Source organism: Oncorhynchus mykiss, chromosome 21 (genome assembly GCF_057628025.1).
Source record: "Oncorhynchus mykiss isolate SJ-2025 chromosome 21, ASM5762802v1, whole genome shotgun sequence".
NCBI classification, from domain to species: Eukaryota; Metazoa; Chordata; class Actinopteri; order Salmoniformes; family Salmonidae; genus Oncorhynchus; species Oncorhynchus mykiss.
The window spans coordinates 21,120,982-21,137,260 of record NC_143042.1 but is presented as its reverse complement, the minus strand read 5'-3'; the positions used below and the strand labels follow the sequence as shown (position 1 = coordinate 21,137,260).

Sequence of the window (16,279 nt, the reverse complement as noted above, 5' to 3'; positions counted from 1 at the left end):
AGAAGAAAGTTATTTGTTTCTGGCCATTTTGAGCCTGTAATCGAACCCACAAATGCTGATGCTCCAGATACTCAACTAGTCTATAGAAGGACAGTTTTATTGCTAATTTAATCAGAAAAACAGTTTTCAGCTGTGCTAACGTAATTATATTAGGGTTTTCTAATGATCAATTAGCCTTTTAAAATGATACACTTGGATTAGCTAACACAATGTGCCATTGGAACACAGGAGTGATGGTTGCTATTATGGGCCTCTGTACGCCTATGTAGATATTCCATAAAAAATCTGCCGTTTCCAGCTACAATAGTCATTTACAACATTAATAATGTCTACACTGTATTTCTGATCAATTTGATGTTATTTTAAATGGACAAAAAAAAGCTTTTCTTTCAAAAACAAGGACATTTTTAAGTGACCCCAAACTTTTGAACAGTAGTGTACATAGCATACTTACTATACATATTGTGTAAATACAAATTTCAAAAACATCTACAAAATGTGCATTTAACCAACTGCAGCATAACAGAACTGGCCTCAGATGCTCCCATGCTGAAAGGATAGGGAGGAGAGTGACTGTCAGACAGAGGACACACACACACACACACACCATCCCCTGCCATACTTGTCCCATCCCGCTGCCAACGGCCAGCTAATCCTGTTAGGTGACTTTCACAGCCCTCAGATAAGCAGAGAGAGAGCCTTGTAATGCTGGGACAGCAAGCCAACTCCAACCTCGCTGCTACAGCTATAGCCTTACACGGGCCGTTAGCTAGCTAGCCTGTTAATTCAGCAAGCCAACCAGGAGATTGACAGATTCCTATGCATTAAGCATGGGAGTCACACACGCACGCACTCACACCCACCCGCTCCAATCTCTAATTAACACTACATTTTTGAAACCTCATCCTCCAATTACCAGCCGCTCCAGTGCATACAGATCCCTGAGCCCCACGACACACACACAGCTGCAAGGCTGCTGATCAGGTTGCTTCAGGCCACTAGCAGGTCCCTAGTGGGACCATATCACTGCCTATCAGCAGATTCATTTAAATATAATGAATGGCTTCTCTCCCTCCCTCTCTCCCGCTCTCTCTCCCGCTCATCACATAGTCCCTCTGCAGTGCTCGGAGCATTTATTTGTTCCTCCCCTGGAATCGATGATTGCATTAGGAAAGAGATCCAGACATGAGTGTGGGCCAGAATGACCTGGCTGGTGTGTGTTGAAGGCTAGGTAAATGAACCATGCTATACAGAGTCTCCAGGGGAAGAGGAGATGGGATATCCCTCCACAATGGACTGTCTGAATCAGTCTGAGGGACTACCGTATAGCCACACAATATGGCCCACACACTCACACTCACAGAGTGAAGCACTGCGGGAGAGTGTCTCATAGAGGACCCAGACCAGAAGAGGATTTAGGTATAGGCGACATGGGCTGCCGTTCATGGCGGCATCTAGGCGGGGGCGGCACGGGTTGCCCGTGCAAATGATTTGGGAATGGTGACATTTGCGCGATCGGTTTTCTGTCGCTCATTTGCACGTCACGTAAATTATATCATGTCATCGTGTGGGACTGTGGGTCAACTAGCCTTGTCGGAGTGGGAGCCCTGATTCTAGTTTGTGAGCTAGGAAGGCTACTGCCTGGGAAGGTCTCCCACTCAGAAGTACGAGATGGAGAGGGGGGCGAGGTTGCCTTCAGGTCTCCCCACTGGAAGCCTGAGGTAGGGGGAGCGGGGGAATCTATCAAATAGCGCACCTCTAACTTTGTACAGTACTAATGCAATTAGTAAAATCAGTCACACTACGAAATGCTACCAAATAAACTCACAGTTTGTGCCAAATCATTAAGAACATACAACCAGTCTGCACACCACCAAGGTGAATTGGTTTAGTCTTGACTCTTGGTTGACAGTGTTGGGGGATGGGTAATGTATTATTGACTCTTGGTTGACAATGTTGGGGGATGGGTAATGTAGTATTGACTCTTGGTTGACAGTGTTGGGAGACGGGGTAATGTATTATTGACTCTTGGTTGACAGTGTTGGGGGACGGGGTAATGTAGTATTGACTCTTGGTTGACAGTGTTGGGGGATGGGTAATGTATTATTGACTCTTGGTTGACAGTGTTGGGGGATGGGTAATGTAGTCTTGACTCTTGGTTGACAGTGTTGGGGGACGGGTAATGTATTATTGACTCTTGGTTGACAGTGTTGGGGGATGGGTAATGTAGTCTTGACTCTTGGTTGACAGTGTTGGGGGACGGGTAATGTATTATTGACTCTTGGTTGACAATGTTGGGGGACGGGTAATGTAGTCTTGACTCTTGGTTGACAGTGTTGGGGGACGGTTAATGTATTATTGACTCTTGGTTGACAGTGTTGGGGGATGGGTAATGTAGTCTTGACTCTTGGTTGACAGTGTTGGGGGATGGGTAATGTAGTCTTGACTCTTGGTTGACAGTGTTGGGGGACGGGTAATGTATTATTGACTCTTGGTTGACAGTGTTGGGGGATGGGTAATGTATTATTGACTCTTGGTTGACAGTGTTGGGGGATGGGTAATGTAGTCTTGACTCTTGGTTGACAGTGTTGGGGGACGGGTAATGTATTATTGACTCTTGGTTGACAATGTTGGGGGACGGGTAATGTAGTCTTGACTCTTGGTTGACAGTGTTGGGGGACGGTTAATGTATTATTGACTCTTGGTTGACAGTGTTGGGGGATGGGTAATGTAGTATTGACTCTTGGTTGACAGTGTTGGGGGATGGGTAATGTATTATTGACTCTTGGTTGACAGTTGTGGGGGATGGGTAATGTAGTATTGACTCTTGGTTGACAGTGTTGGGGGACGGGTAATGTAGTATTGACTCTTGGTTGACAGTGTTGGGGGACGGGTAATGTAGTATTGACTCTTGGTTGACAGTGTTGGGGGATGGGTAATGTAGTCTTGACTCTTGGTTGACAGTGTTGGGGGACGGGTAATGTATTATTGACTCTTGGTTGACAATGTTGGGGGACGGGTAATGTAGTCTTGACTCTTGGTTGACAGTGTTGGGGGACGGTTAATGTATTATTGACTCTTGGTTGACAGTGTTGGGGGATGGGTAATGTAGTCTTGACTCTTGGTTGACAGTGTTGGGGGATGGGTAATGTAGTCTTGACTCTTGGTTGACAGTGTTGGGGGACGGGTAATGTATTATTGACTCTTGGTTGACAGTGTTGGGGGATGGGTAATGTATTATTGACTCTTGGTTGACAGTGTTGGGGGATGGGTAATGTAGTCTTGACTCTTGGTTGACAGTGTTGGGGGACGGGTAATGTATTATTGACTCTTGGTTGACAATGTTGGGGGACGGGTAATGTAGTCTTGACTCTTGGTTGACAGTGTTGGGGGACGGTTAATGTATTATTGACTCTTGGTTGACAGTGTTGGGGGATGGGTAATGTAGTATTGACTCTTGGTTGACAGTGTTGGGGGATGGGTAATGTATTATTGACTCTTGGTTGACAGTTGTGGGGGATGGGTAATGTAGTATTGACTCTTGGTTGACAGTGTTGGGGGACGGGTAATGTAGTATTGACTCTTGGTTGACAGTGTTGGGGGACGGGTAATGTAGTATTGACTCTTGGTTGACAGTGTTGGGGGATGGGTAATGTAGTCTTGACTCTTGGTTGACAGTGTTGGGGGACGGGTAATGTATTATTGACTCTTGGTTGACAATGTTGGGGGACGGGTAATGTAGTCTTGACTCTTGGTTGACAGTGTTGGGGGACGGTTAATGTATTATTGACTCTTGGTTGACAGTGTTGGGGGATGGGTAATGTATTATTGACTCTTGGTTGACAGTGTTGGGGGATGGGTAATGTAGTCTTGACTCTTGGTTGACAGTGTTGGGGGACGGGTAATGTATTATTGACTCTTGGTTGACAATGTTGGGGGACGGGTAATGTAGTCTTGACTCTTGGTTGACAGTGTTGGGGGATGGGTAATGTAGTCTTGACTCTTGGTTGACAGTGTTGGGGGACGGTTAATGTATTATTGACTCTTGGTTGACAGTGTTGGGGGATGGGTAATGTAGTATTGACTCTTGGTTGACAGTGTTGGGGGATGGGTAATGTAGTCTTGACTCTTGGTTGACAGTGTTGGGGGACGGGTAATGTATTATTGACTCTTGGTTGACAGTGTTGGGGGATGGGTAATGTATTATTGACTCTTGGTTGACAGTGTTGGGGGATGGGTAATGTAGTCTTGACTCTTGGTTGACAGTGTTGGGGGATGGGTAATGTAGTCTTGACTCTTGGTTGACAGTGTTGGGGGACGGGTAATGTATTATTGACTCTTGGTTGACAATGTTGGGGGACGGGTAATGTAGTCTTGACTCTTGGTTGACAGTGTTGGGGGACGGTTAATGTATTATTGACTCTTGGTTGACAGTGTTGGGGGATGGGTAATGTAGTCTTGACTCTTGGTTGACAGTGTTGGGGGATGGGTAATGTATTATTGACTCTTGGTTGACAGTGTTGGGGGATGGGTAATGTAGTATTGACTCTTGGTTGACAGTGTTGGGGGACGGGTAATGTAGTATTGACTCTTGGTTGACAGTGTTGGGGGACGGGTAATGTAGTATTGACTCTTGGTTGACAGTGTTGGGGGATGGGTAATGTAGTATTGACTCTTGGTTGACAGTGTTGGGGGATGGGTAATGTATTATTGACTCTTGGTTGACAGTGTTGGGGGATGGGTAATGTAGTCTTGACTCTTGGTTGACAGTGTTGGGGGACGGGTAATGTATTATTGACTCTTGGTTGACAATGTTGGGGGATGGGTAATGTAGTCTTGACTCTTGGTTGACAGTGTTGGGGGACGGTTAATGTATTATTGACTCTTGGTTGACAGTGTTGGGGGACGGGTAATGTAGTATTGACTCTTGGTTGACAGTGTTGGGGGATGGGTAATGTAGTATTGACTCTTGGTTGACAGTGTTGGGGGACGGGTAATGTAGTATTGACTCTTGGTTGACAGTGTTGGGGGACGGGTAATGTAGTATTGACTCTTGGTTGACAGTGTTGGGGGACGGGTAATGTAGTCTTGACTCTTGGTTGACAGTGTTGGGGATGGGTAATGTAGTATTGACTCTTGGTTGACAGTGTTGGGGGACGGGTAATGTAGTATTGACTCTTGGTTGACAGTGTTGGGGGACGGGTAATGTAGTATTGACTCTTGGTTGACAGTGTTGGGGGACGGGTAATGTAGTATTGACTCTTGGTTGACAGTGTTGGGGGACGGGTAATGTAGTATTGACTCTTGGTTGACAGTGTTGGGGGATGGGTAATGTAGTCTTGACTCTTGGTTGACAGTGTTGCGGGACGGGTAATGTAGTCTTGACTCTTGGTTGACAGTGTTGGGGGACGGGTAATGTAGTATTGACTCTTGGTTGACAGTGTTGGGGGACGGGTAATGTAGTCTTGACTCTTGGTTGACAGTGTTGGGGGATGGGTAATGTAGTCTTGACTCTTGGTTGACAGTGTTGGGGGACGGGTAATGTAGTATTGACTCTTGGTTGACAGTGTTGGGGGACGGGCAATGTAGTATTGACTCTTGGTTGACAGTGCTGGGGGACGGGTAATGTAGTCTTGACTCTTGGTTGACAGTGTTGGGGGACGGGTAATGTAGTCTTGACTCTTGGTTGACAGTGTTGGGGGACGGGTAATGTAGTATTGACTCTTGGTTGACAGTGTTGGGGGACGGGTAATGTAGTATTGACTCTTGGTTGACAGTGTTGGGGGACGGGTAATGTAGTCTTGACTCTTGGTTGACAGTGTTGGGGATGGGTAATGTAGTCTTGACTCTTGGTTGACAGTGTTGGGGGACGGGTAATGTAGTATTGACTCTTGGTTGACAGTGTTGGGGGATGGGTAATGTATTGATGCTCAAGTGCCAAATCAACACATATTTGTTTCTATTTGTCTTTGTTACTTCTTTTTGATATTTATGAGTCTTACTTTTGTATATATTTTTATATTTATATAGTTTTAAAGGTTAGTGTCACGCCCTGACGCCCTGGCTTTTTATGTCTCTATTTTGGTTTGGTCAGGGTGTGATTTGGGTGGGCATTCTATGTTCCCTTTTTCTATGTTTTTGTATTTCTTTGTTTTGGCCGGGTATGGTTCTCAATCAGGGACAGCTGTCTATCGTTGTCTCTGACTGGGAACCATACTTAGGTAGCTTTTTCCCACAGGGTTTTTGTGGGTAGTTATTTTCTGTTTAGTGTTTGCACCTTACAGGACTGTTTCGGTTTAATTTATTCTCTTGTTATTTTGTATTAGTGTTCAGTTCAATAAACAAACATGAACACTTACCACGCTGCGCTTTGGTCCGACTACTCTTCCTCATCCGACGACGAAAACCGTTACAGTTAGGATTATTCATTTGTGTTGTTCCAATGTCGGAATAAAAATGACTGTTAGTGCAGAATGGTGCTTTTTTTGTGTTGGCGGGGGGGGGGGGGTTCCCATGGAGCCATTCAATCTAGAACTGCCACTGACCCAGACACATTGGAAAGAAATGTAACCAATCACAAGCATACCAATCAACATCCAAGCTATCAGTGAATGTGTCCCCACTACACCATCTGTGACAGTTCTCATTAGACTGCTGTTGTTTTACTGGCTGCTCTAACAATAGATGATTGTGTAGACAGCAGCTAGTGCCCTATTTCCACTCATCCATCCATCCCTAGTCTTGTTAAAACTGACCAGAGCGTGGAAGAGAAGAGGGAACCCATTCGTTTCTATGACAGCAGAGAGAGAGGGGCTTGAGTGAATGTTGACAGAACTGCTCAGTAGAGAGAGAGAAAGAGAGAGAGAGGTGTCTGGATGGCTTGTCAGTGTCATCCACTCTTCAGAGTGGTTGTGTGTGTGTGTGTGTGTGTGTGTGTGTGTGTGTGTGTGTGTGCGCGCCTGCATCCATGCTAGGGTTATTAGATATAACACAGATGCCATGTCTGACTCTGAATGAGGGCTTCTGCTGAGCTGGTGGTGCTGGCATGGTTTCTCCTCGAGAAAGAGCAGGTCGGACCCCCATCTGGCTCCAGTCAAACCCCGAACCAACACAACAACCATAAGGACTAATTAACTGGCTGTCAGCCAGGTAGAGGGGGAAAAAGCCTTGGAAACAGCCATAAAAAACAACAACAGAGCTCACGTCCCAAATGGCACCCTAATTCCCTTTATAGTGCACTACTTTTTGACCAGAGCCCTACGTCAAAAGTAGCGGGTGCCATTTGGGATGCGGCCAGATTCCCCTTCAAGACAACATAGGTGGCAGGAAGATGAACTCAGCGGGCACTCAGAGCTTCCAGACAATGGAGGAACAATGGAGGAAGACAGCTGAAGACAGCTGAACAGCCCCCCCCCCCCAGCCCACAGCCCCCAGCCAGAGAGAGAGAGAAAAAGAGAGAGGGGGAGAAAGTAATTAGTTAAGACGAGATAAGATAAAGTGCTGCTTGCATAGAGAGAAACAAATTCATATAACGTGACAGTCGGCTGGGATAAGTTGGATGCGTCGTGTTTCTCGTGTCTCTGGGCTAGAAGATGCACAATTCCATCAAGTCTATATCAAGGTAAGAATCACATAAATGATATAGTCTTTCAAACGATTCTGACTGTGTTTTGCGGGGGGTTACGTTTATATTTATCAAGCAACTGAGCGACAGCTATGGTATACGTAGTGGTAAGCACCCTTACTTCTTAATGCATTTCAAACGGCATGGCATTACAATTAAGGACCAATTACCGGGCACAGGTGCTTAGTGGCAAGCTTTTTAAAAGAAAGCGCGAAAGAGAGAGAGAGAGAGAGAGAGAGCGAGCAAGACAGCGAGAGAGAGCTGGTTTGGAGCGAAAATTAAGACAATACCGTTGAAGCTAATTATACACTCTGCGACAAAGTTGCTTGCTGGGAAAGTGAGAATTGCCTTCATTATCATGGACTTCAGAGCTGTGAGTTAGAGAGCCAAGAGAGCACACTTAAATAGGCCCATTTTTAAAGTGAGTCCCACTGGCACTCTGTGCAGGTAGGTATTTTATTCAGAACCTGCTCTTATTCCCCTGTGCACACTCTCGACGTTCAGGCAGACAAAGCACGCCATCAACACAGCCTTGTGCAGAGAAGGTGAAAACGTGTGTTCTCTCATGTGATATTAGTCACAGCAACACTCACAAGGGGAAGAAGTGTCGCGACTAACTATAGGATGAAAAGCTCCCGGGAGGATGAGACAACAGTGCAACATCCATTGACAGTTATCTGGACAACAGACTCTACAATGAATTCTGGGACATCAGTCTATCGATGCCTAATAATAACTGTGTATGAATAATGGTTGACTAGATACACTTGGCTTCTCGTCTCTGTTGCACATGCCGAAACATTCATCCCATCACCATCAGCCTAGTTTCTATCATGTTAGCCACCAGGGTACAGACGTCAAACACTGTTGTACAGAAAGAGGACGCTTGAGCCTCTATTCTCACACTTCCTTTTCTTTTTCTGATGAATGGATTCATTTGCGAGTTGAAATGGAATTTCCTCCCTTTGACTCACGACACACTCAACTCTTCATAGGAAACAGTGACGGTAATTCACACAACATTCTCACCAACGGGCCACTATGAGTGTGTGTGTGTGTGTGTGTGTGTGTGTGTGTGTGTGTGTGTGTGTGTGTGTGTGTGTGTGTGTGTGTGTGTGTGTGGATCTATCCAAGTGCGTGTGTGTGGTGTTCCTTCACACGTAATCACCCGTGTGCCTCCCTCATAACTACTACCACCAGCAACGGCCAACCGCAAACAAACCCAGTGACGTGGCTTTGAGACAGACTTGTGTTTACAGTCAGATGAAAGGAACATGGTCTTACCCACTTCAACCATGCCACCAGCTCACTGTGACGCAGCATTACAGTCCGATAGGATTGGCTACAAGTGTGGTAGCCTCAACGGAGGTCAAGGGAAAAAACACAACCGATAGACTGGTTGCTAGACGTCGGAACTGGTTCAAAATGTATTTCCATTGTTAGTTGCAAAGACCCCCAACACAAGGTCAGAGGTCAGTCAATCCTGTTCCCTTCAAAACAACATCATGAGACCCTACTTACCCTACCCACTTAAATATATAATGCAATGCAATAAAACACAACACAAAATGTGTTCCACCCTTTGAATTTGATTTGGGGCAGCCGCCAGCAGATGCAAGGCACACATACTACAATTTACACGTTGAGCGCACACTTCAAAGTCAACAACATATCGATAGTAGGACATCACTGAGAACGCATGCCAATACAGTGTTTCATTCTAAGTTGTATACCCGTGTTAGTATCAGGACATGCAGTCACAGAGGTTGCACCGTTTACCTGAGTGGCCTGTTCTCCCTGCCGTCGTAGATGTGGAAGAACACCTCCAGCTCCTCTCCCAGGTTGGAGCTCATCAGGCTCTTCATGTGGACGAAGAGGTGGTGCGTGCTGGCCGGCACCGGAGTCTCCTTCTTACGGTGACGGTGCTCCATCTGTGGTGTGGGCAAACAGGGTCAGAGATCATCTGGACGGCGCAAAAACACCAGTCTAGTCTAGTGGCGCGTTATGGTCAAAGGGGTCGGAAATGTCATAACCCTGATGGTCATCAGCCGGCGGAAACACGGGTCTACTGGTTGTTTATTATCGGAACTAGGGATGTCAGGAAGACAGTGGGCTAGCGCTCTGCAATGTGTGCACACAGGATTAGACATGTCAAAACCCTGATGGTCATCAGCCAGTTCAAACACGGGTCTTTTATTATAGCATCTAGACACAGCCTTATCGTTGGTTCTGAGTGCAGAGATTATCCCGTGAACACAATTGAATCACTTTCCCTTTTTCAATGAACTGATTTATTCGGCGTTGACCTTCATAAAAAAAAATGTAATGATCTAATTTGACTTGAATTAAATACTTCAAAGGGGACCTACAGTAGCTCTGTGAAAATAAATGGCAGCATTGGCTTTTTAAGCTGTTCTTTCTACTCTGGCGTTTGCCTTTCATCTCAGTTGAGGAAAGCGCTTTATAACTGGTTGAGTAGAGCAGGTAAAGAGAACGAGGTAATTTCAGATTTATGCTGCATTTTCACCCTTTCGCTCCAAATCCCATTAAAGGGGCAATCAGCAGTTGAAACATCCATTGATTCCCATTGATTCTTGAAGAATATAACTTACAAATGCCTCAGGAGCTTAGTTTAACTGTGACAGCCCATCAGAACACTTATTTTACTCCAATGTTTGTAAACATCCATAGATCATTTCTCCCGACCCATCCATCAACTTTTTACCCAAACAGTGGCGGGGGAAATGCTTTTTTATTGTTTCAACTGCTGAATGGCCCTTTAAGTCAAGCTGTGGAAAAGCTATGCATATTATTTTCCCAAAAACGTGTTACGTATTCCATTTAATTCCAGAGGCTGCACGTTCACAGCATGCTTCCTTAATAGTCGCCCAAATCTAATTTGTTTCAGTTAATATGCTGCCCTCTTTGTAGAAAAAAAACACACACACAACACATGAGGAAATACATACACACACACACACACACACACACACACACACACACACACACACGCGCGCCATTTACACCTTCATAGGAAGGGTGTCACAATGCAGAGTGCTTCAAAGGAATTATATTTATTTCATTTGCGCACACACACACACACACACAAACACACACACACACACACACACACACACACACGATCAGCCATGTCAAACTGGGATAGAAGGAACAGTAGCACAATGTACCCACAGCATCAAGCCTTATGCGCTCTTAAGCACTGGATAATAATGTATTAAATCAACCAGATCTACAGTGTATCTCTACATTATTATCTGACACAGCAGTGTAGTACTGTGAAGGCGTCCGCATGCTTCCCAGCCGAAACAGTTTGGAAGAGTTTGTGCATAGATTATCACGACATTTTGTGACGTTTTGGTTTGTTTTGGACTTTGGTATGTATTTTTTCGGTTCGGGTACACAAAATGTTTTCTTGAGGCAAGCTGAAGTCGGTTGCCAAAGTCTACGCCCCTTCGTCGGTGATTGGTCAACAGTAGGCATTCTTCAGTAAATTTTTGATGTCATTCAACGAGAGTCGACTAGCTTTCATTAACATTTTCTTATTTAGAAATACTGCACCAAACATCTTAGTTAGATGTAAAATTGCTCGACTAAGATCTCAGCAAAAACGTAAAATTACTGACAGATTTCTTGAGTTGCCTTCGGACTATTTTGAGGAAGTGTATACCATCTACGGTATCTCAAAATGGACAAAGAGTACTCTTCACGCTCTTTTCTTGTTTTTCAAGCGAATGTCTGTTAAGGGAGTATGCCAGCACACTCGTTCGGTTCGCCTAGCCGACTTCGGCTACCTGCCAGCCAAACTGAAGCATGCTGACGCCTTAATACAGATTCTTCACAGTTCGCTGCACAAGTTTGCATAAACTGAAGACAGAAAAACTCTCATCTTCCTTAGTCATTGTCTCTGTCTTGGTGCCCAGTACAAGGACAAAAGAAGGACTGGTGGCAAACAACTAAACATCGAGCTAGGACCCAGTCCAAGTCTTCCTTGAACTCTTGCATGCACCCATTAATCACCCACCCACCCACCCACCCACTCACTCACTCACTCACCCACTCACTCCACCAGATGGTTGCTATTGTCCCTGCCGAAGCCTGCCCTGCATTCATCTTCACTTTTCTTTCAGCGATAAGGACTAAGAGGTGGAGGAGAGGAAGATGCTGGGATGGAGGAGGAGGAGAAGAGAGGCGAGGAGAGGGGGCACCAGCAGGCATCGAGACGTTATGTTTTCTGCGGCTCACGTAACAGGGTTAATGTCCCAGTTCGGTTTCATCTGGAATGAATAGGCTTGTGTGACAACTGATAGAGTTTCATCAGCAGCTTTCTTCTCTGTCTCAACTATACAGTACGTTAAGCAACCCGGGGAAGGCAATGTCTTGCGTGACTGTTTCTGCCTCACTTAATACGGGAGGGGAACTGGTGTGGTATTGTAACTCGACCGTTCAAACCGTTCAAATATTGTTCATAATATACATAACAATCAAACCATTGAGCAGATGCTTTTATCCAAAGTGACCTACAGTCATGCACACAGTTTTTACATGTGGGTGGTTTTTGGTAATCGAACTCACGATCCAGCTGCTACAGAGGACCAGGTTCACCATGTAATATTTTCTAGCAAGTAGCGTGAAACAGAAACAGGTATTGTAACAGTCTAAATGTCCCTGGGCTTTAGAGAGAGAGTTAAATACAGCCTACTGAGATTCTTAAGAGATCACATAATAATCAAGGCTACAGTACATAAGGATCCTTCCATTATGCCTTTATCACATGAAACGTGCGGCAAAGGACAATCTGAAAATAAAGTATCCTGGACCAGTACGGTTCGGGTCGGCACAATAGTGTGACACTGGTTACTCTCTCCATGTATGCTAGTGCTAATTGGAGACGGTGTGTTGACCTAGGTAAACCTGAACTATCCATCGCCACTGTTCAGTATGACAGTGTAGTGAGCCCTACTGTCCCTGCTCTGCTCTGGGCTCTCTGACCTACAAGCTCAGTGGTCCTAAACACACATCTGAATTACCGGTAGCGAGGTTGGCACAATATAGTGGAATGAATGGTGCTTTTAATCACCAAGATCGGGTCACAATAAAGTCATAATATATATGAATGTACCGTTTAGCAGACGCTTTTATCCAAAGTGTCTTACAGTCATGCGGGCATACATTTTACGTACGGGTGGTCCTTGGGAATCGAACCAAGCGCCATGCTCCACCAAGTATTCTTGAAGAAATCATTGAACCGAACACTCACGCTCTGATGCAAATCATTTGTGTTTTGTTGGACAAGTGCACCTTAGTTTCTTTCTCTAATACTCACTGTAAAAAGAGGAACGGCACTGTTGTTCATCTGAAGTGCCTTTTTCCAAAATTAAGCTTTGGTTCGTTCACCGTATTCTATTACGTTTGTGTCTGAAATTAAATTAATAATTGGACAGATCAATATCAGTTTTTGAGTTGGATGAAAGCTTCTAAATTGCTTTCAACACCTCAAGCGCTTTGCTTAGCGGTGGGAGAAATGTAGCAGCAGCAGCCTATCAGAAGAGCTGGAGGTGTGGCCTATTGGGGGGGGGGTGATTTGTTTGTTATTTTGGCCACCCGTGAGCGTGAATGTCATTCCAGGTAATATGTTCTTCTTTAATGATTATATGTTCACTGCCAGCACTGAATCATAAAGAAATTGGAGGATATTTGAAGGAAATCTGATCAAAGTATGAAAAATGACTGTTGCTTCTACATTGATAAAATGTGATCATAAAGTTACTGGCCCCTCCTGTTGATTCATTATTAAGGGGACAAGGTGAGCTTTTTTTAATTTAACCTTTATTTAACTAGGCAAGTCAGTTAAGAACAAAATCTTATTTATAATAGGCCAATTGTGAACTGCCCTATGGGACTCCCAATCACAGCCAGATGTGATGCAGCCTGGATTTGAACCAGGTACTGCCTCTTACACTGAGATGCAGTGTCTTATACCACTGCACCACTTGGGAGGCCATTTTAATTCTCCACTGGTAACATGATATATTCTCTTACCTAAGGCGTGTTTGCAGATGGGCATGGTTTATATAGATAGATAGCTACTCTACTGGTGCCAAATGTTTACTGTAGGGTGTTAGCAAATATAATGAAAAGTTTACCCTATTTACCTATGGCAAATATACTTATATGTTTCCCATTTTATCTGTGTCTGGTGTTAGCTAGATACTGGCTAGCTAGGTCTTCAGTCAGCATGGAACAAAAGGTGGGGGGAAGGGTCGTTCAAAACTCTGACAGTTGTCAAGTCAACACATCCGTCAGTGCTGCTGAGAAACGCAGCACAAAGGACATGCCAAATGGGAGAGGTAAATATATATATATATATATATATATATATATATATCTTTGATGCAATTTCAATGTCGCTTGAGTTGTTTTGTGCATCACCAATTTAGCTTGAGGGGATTTTTACTGCAACACTGCATCCCAGTTGCTTGGCATAGGCATTTCAAAGAGCTGTCACTCAAGGTGAGCTCATGAATATAAGCTCCTCCTGGTAGTTAGCCATGAGAGGAAAAAGTACTTTTCAGAATGACTGCACAGGATTTTGAAATAATGTGATATTAAAGAGCTGGTCGCCATCTGGTTACAATATTTTAACCTGTTAATTATGAAAGTCTTAGGTAAAGGAAGGGTTTGCAGTCTTTATTTCATGTTATGCAAACAACTTAATATGTTGAAATGTACAGGAAATGTATTTAATTCCTTGTAACCTAATTGAAGAAATGTGGATAGGTAAAAATAAAAAATGTACTTGGTACAAAATGGGTATATATATATTTATATATATATATTTATATATATATATATATATATACACACACATTCATACATACATACATACATACATACTGTACATACACACAAACTACCGTTCAAAAGTTTGGGGTCAGTTAGAAATGTCCTTGTTTTTGAAAGAAAAGCAAGTTTTTTGTCCATTAAAGTAACATCACATTGATCAGAAATACAGTGTCGACATTGTTAATGTTGTAAATTACTATTGTAGCTGGAAACTGATACGTTTTTGTGGAACATCTACATAGGCGTACAGAGGCCCATTATCAGAAATCATAACTCCTATGTTCCAATGATACGTTGTGTTAGCTAATCCAAGTTTATCATTAGAAAAACCTTTTGCAATGATGTTAGCACTGATTAAAACTGTTATTCTGATTAAAGAAACAATAAAACTGGCCTTCTTTAGACCAGTTGAGTATCTGGAGCATCAGAATTTGTGGGTTCAATTACAGGCTCAAAATGGCTAGAAACAGAACTTTCTTCTGAAACTCGTCAGTCTATTCTTGTTCTGAGAAATTCCATGCGAGAAATTGCCAAGAAACTGAAGATCTCGTACAACGCTGTGTACTACTCCCTTCACAGAACAGCGCAAACTGTCTCTAACAGAATAGAAAGAGGATTGGGAGGCCCCGGTGAACAACTGAGCAAGAGGATAAGTAAATTGGAGTCCTCAACTGGCAGCTTCACTAACTGGTACCCACAAAACACCAGTCTCAACATCAAGAGTGAAGAGGCGACTTATAGTTATTTATTAGGTTTAACAAAAGGATAAAAGTAAGTTGAATGATGAAAGAAATCGGTTTCAACTTTACTTATAGGTTTGTTAATAATAAAATATAACAGTTTACACTGAACCATATATTTGTCTTGTCACCTAAAACCCTCACAAACTTTTACAGATGCAAAATTGAGAGCATCCTGTTGGGCTGTATCACCGCATGGTACAGCAACTACACCGCCCACAACCGCAGTGCTCTCCAGACGGTGGTCTGCACAACGCATCACCGGGGGCAAACTATCTGCCATCCAGGACACCTACAGCAACCAATGTCACAGGAATGCCAAAAAGGACAACAAATCCCCGAGCCACTGCCTTTTCACCCCGCTATCATCCAGAAGGCGAGGTTAGTATAGGTGCATCAAAGCAGAGGCCCGAGAGACTGAAAAACAGCTTCTATTTCAAGGCCATCAGACTGTTGAATAGCCATCACTAGCAGAGAGAGGCTGCTGCCTACATACAGACTTGAAATCATTGGCCACTTTAATAAATGGAACACTAATCACTTTAACAATGACACTTTAATAATGTTTACATATCTTGCATTACTCATCTCACATGTATATACTGTATTCTATACCATCTATTGTATCTTAGTCTATGCCACTCTGACATTGCTCATCCATATATTTATATATTCTTAATTCCATTCCTTTGCTTAGATTTGTGTCTATTAGGCATTTGTTGTGAAATTGTTATATATGACTTGTTAGCTATTGCTGCACTGTTGGAACTAGAAGCACAAGCATTCTGCTACACCCGCAATAACATCTGCTAAACATGTGCATGCGACAAAAATAATTTGATTTGATTTGAACAAATCATGTTTGCTTGTGGCGGTCATGTAATTTTGTCTGCCGGTTATTGTCACGCAAAACACTGCCGTTCTCACGGTAATTGGCCGTTAATTAACATAAACACGATTAGCATCTCCAGGCATCCACACACACACACACACACACAAGCTGCTGACGCGAGTGCCTTTGGAACATCTACAGTAAAAACATATATAATAC

At 43.8% G+C, this 16,279-nt stretch overlaps 1 protein-coding gene across 15 annotated transcripts in view; it reads right to left on the bottom strand.

Moving 5' to 3' along the window:
• The window catches only part of LOC110500216 (dedicator of cytokinesis protein 4), a 147,546-nt gene that overhangs the window by 79,549 nt on the left and 51,718 nt on the right, over positions 1–16,279 (bottom strand). For all 15 annotated transcript variants that reach the window (XM_036957601.2, XM_090214193.1, XM_036957604.2 and 12 more), the window contains exon 8: positions 9,404–9,555. In XM_036957601.2, the coding sequence (XP_036813496.2) occupies positions 9,404–9,555 (152 nt within the window). The remainder of the gene's footprint in view (positions 1–9,403; positions 9,556–16,279) is intronic.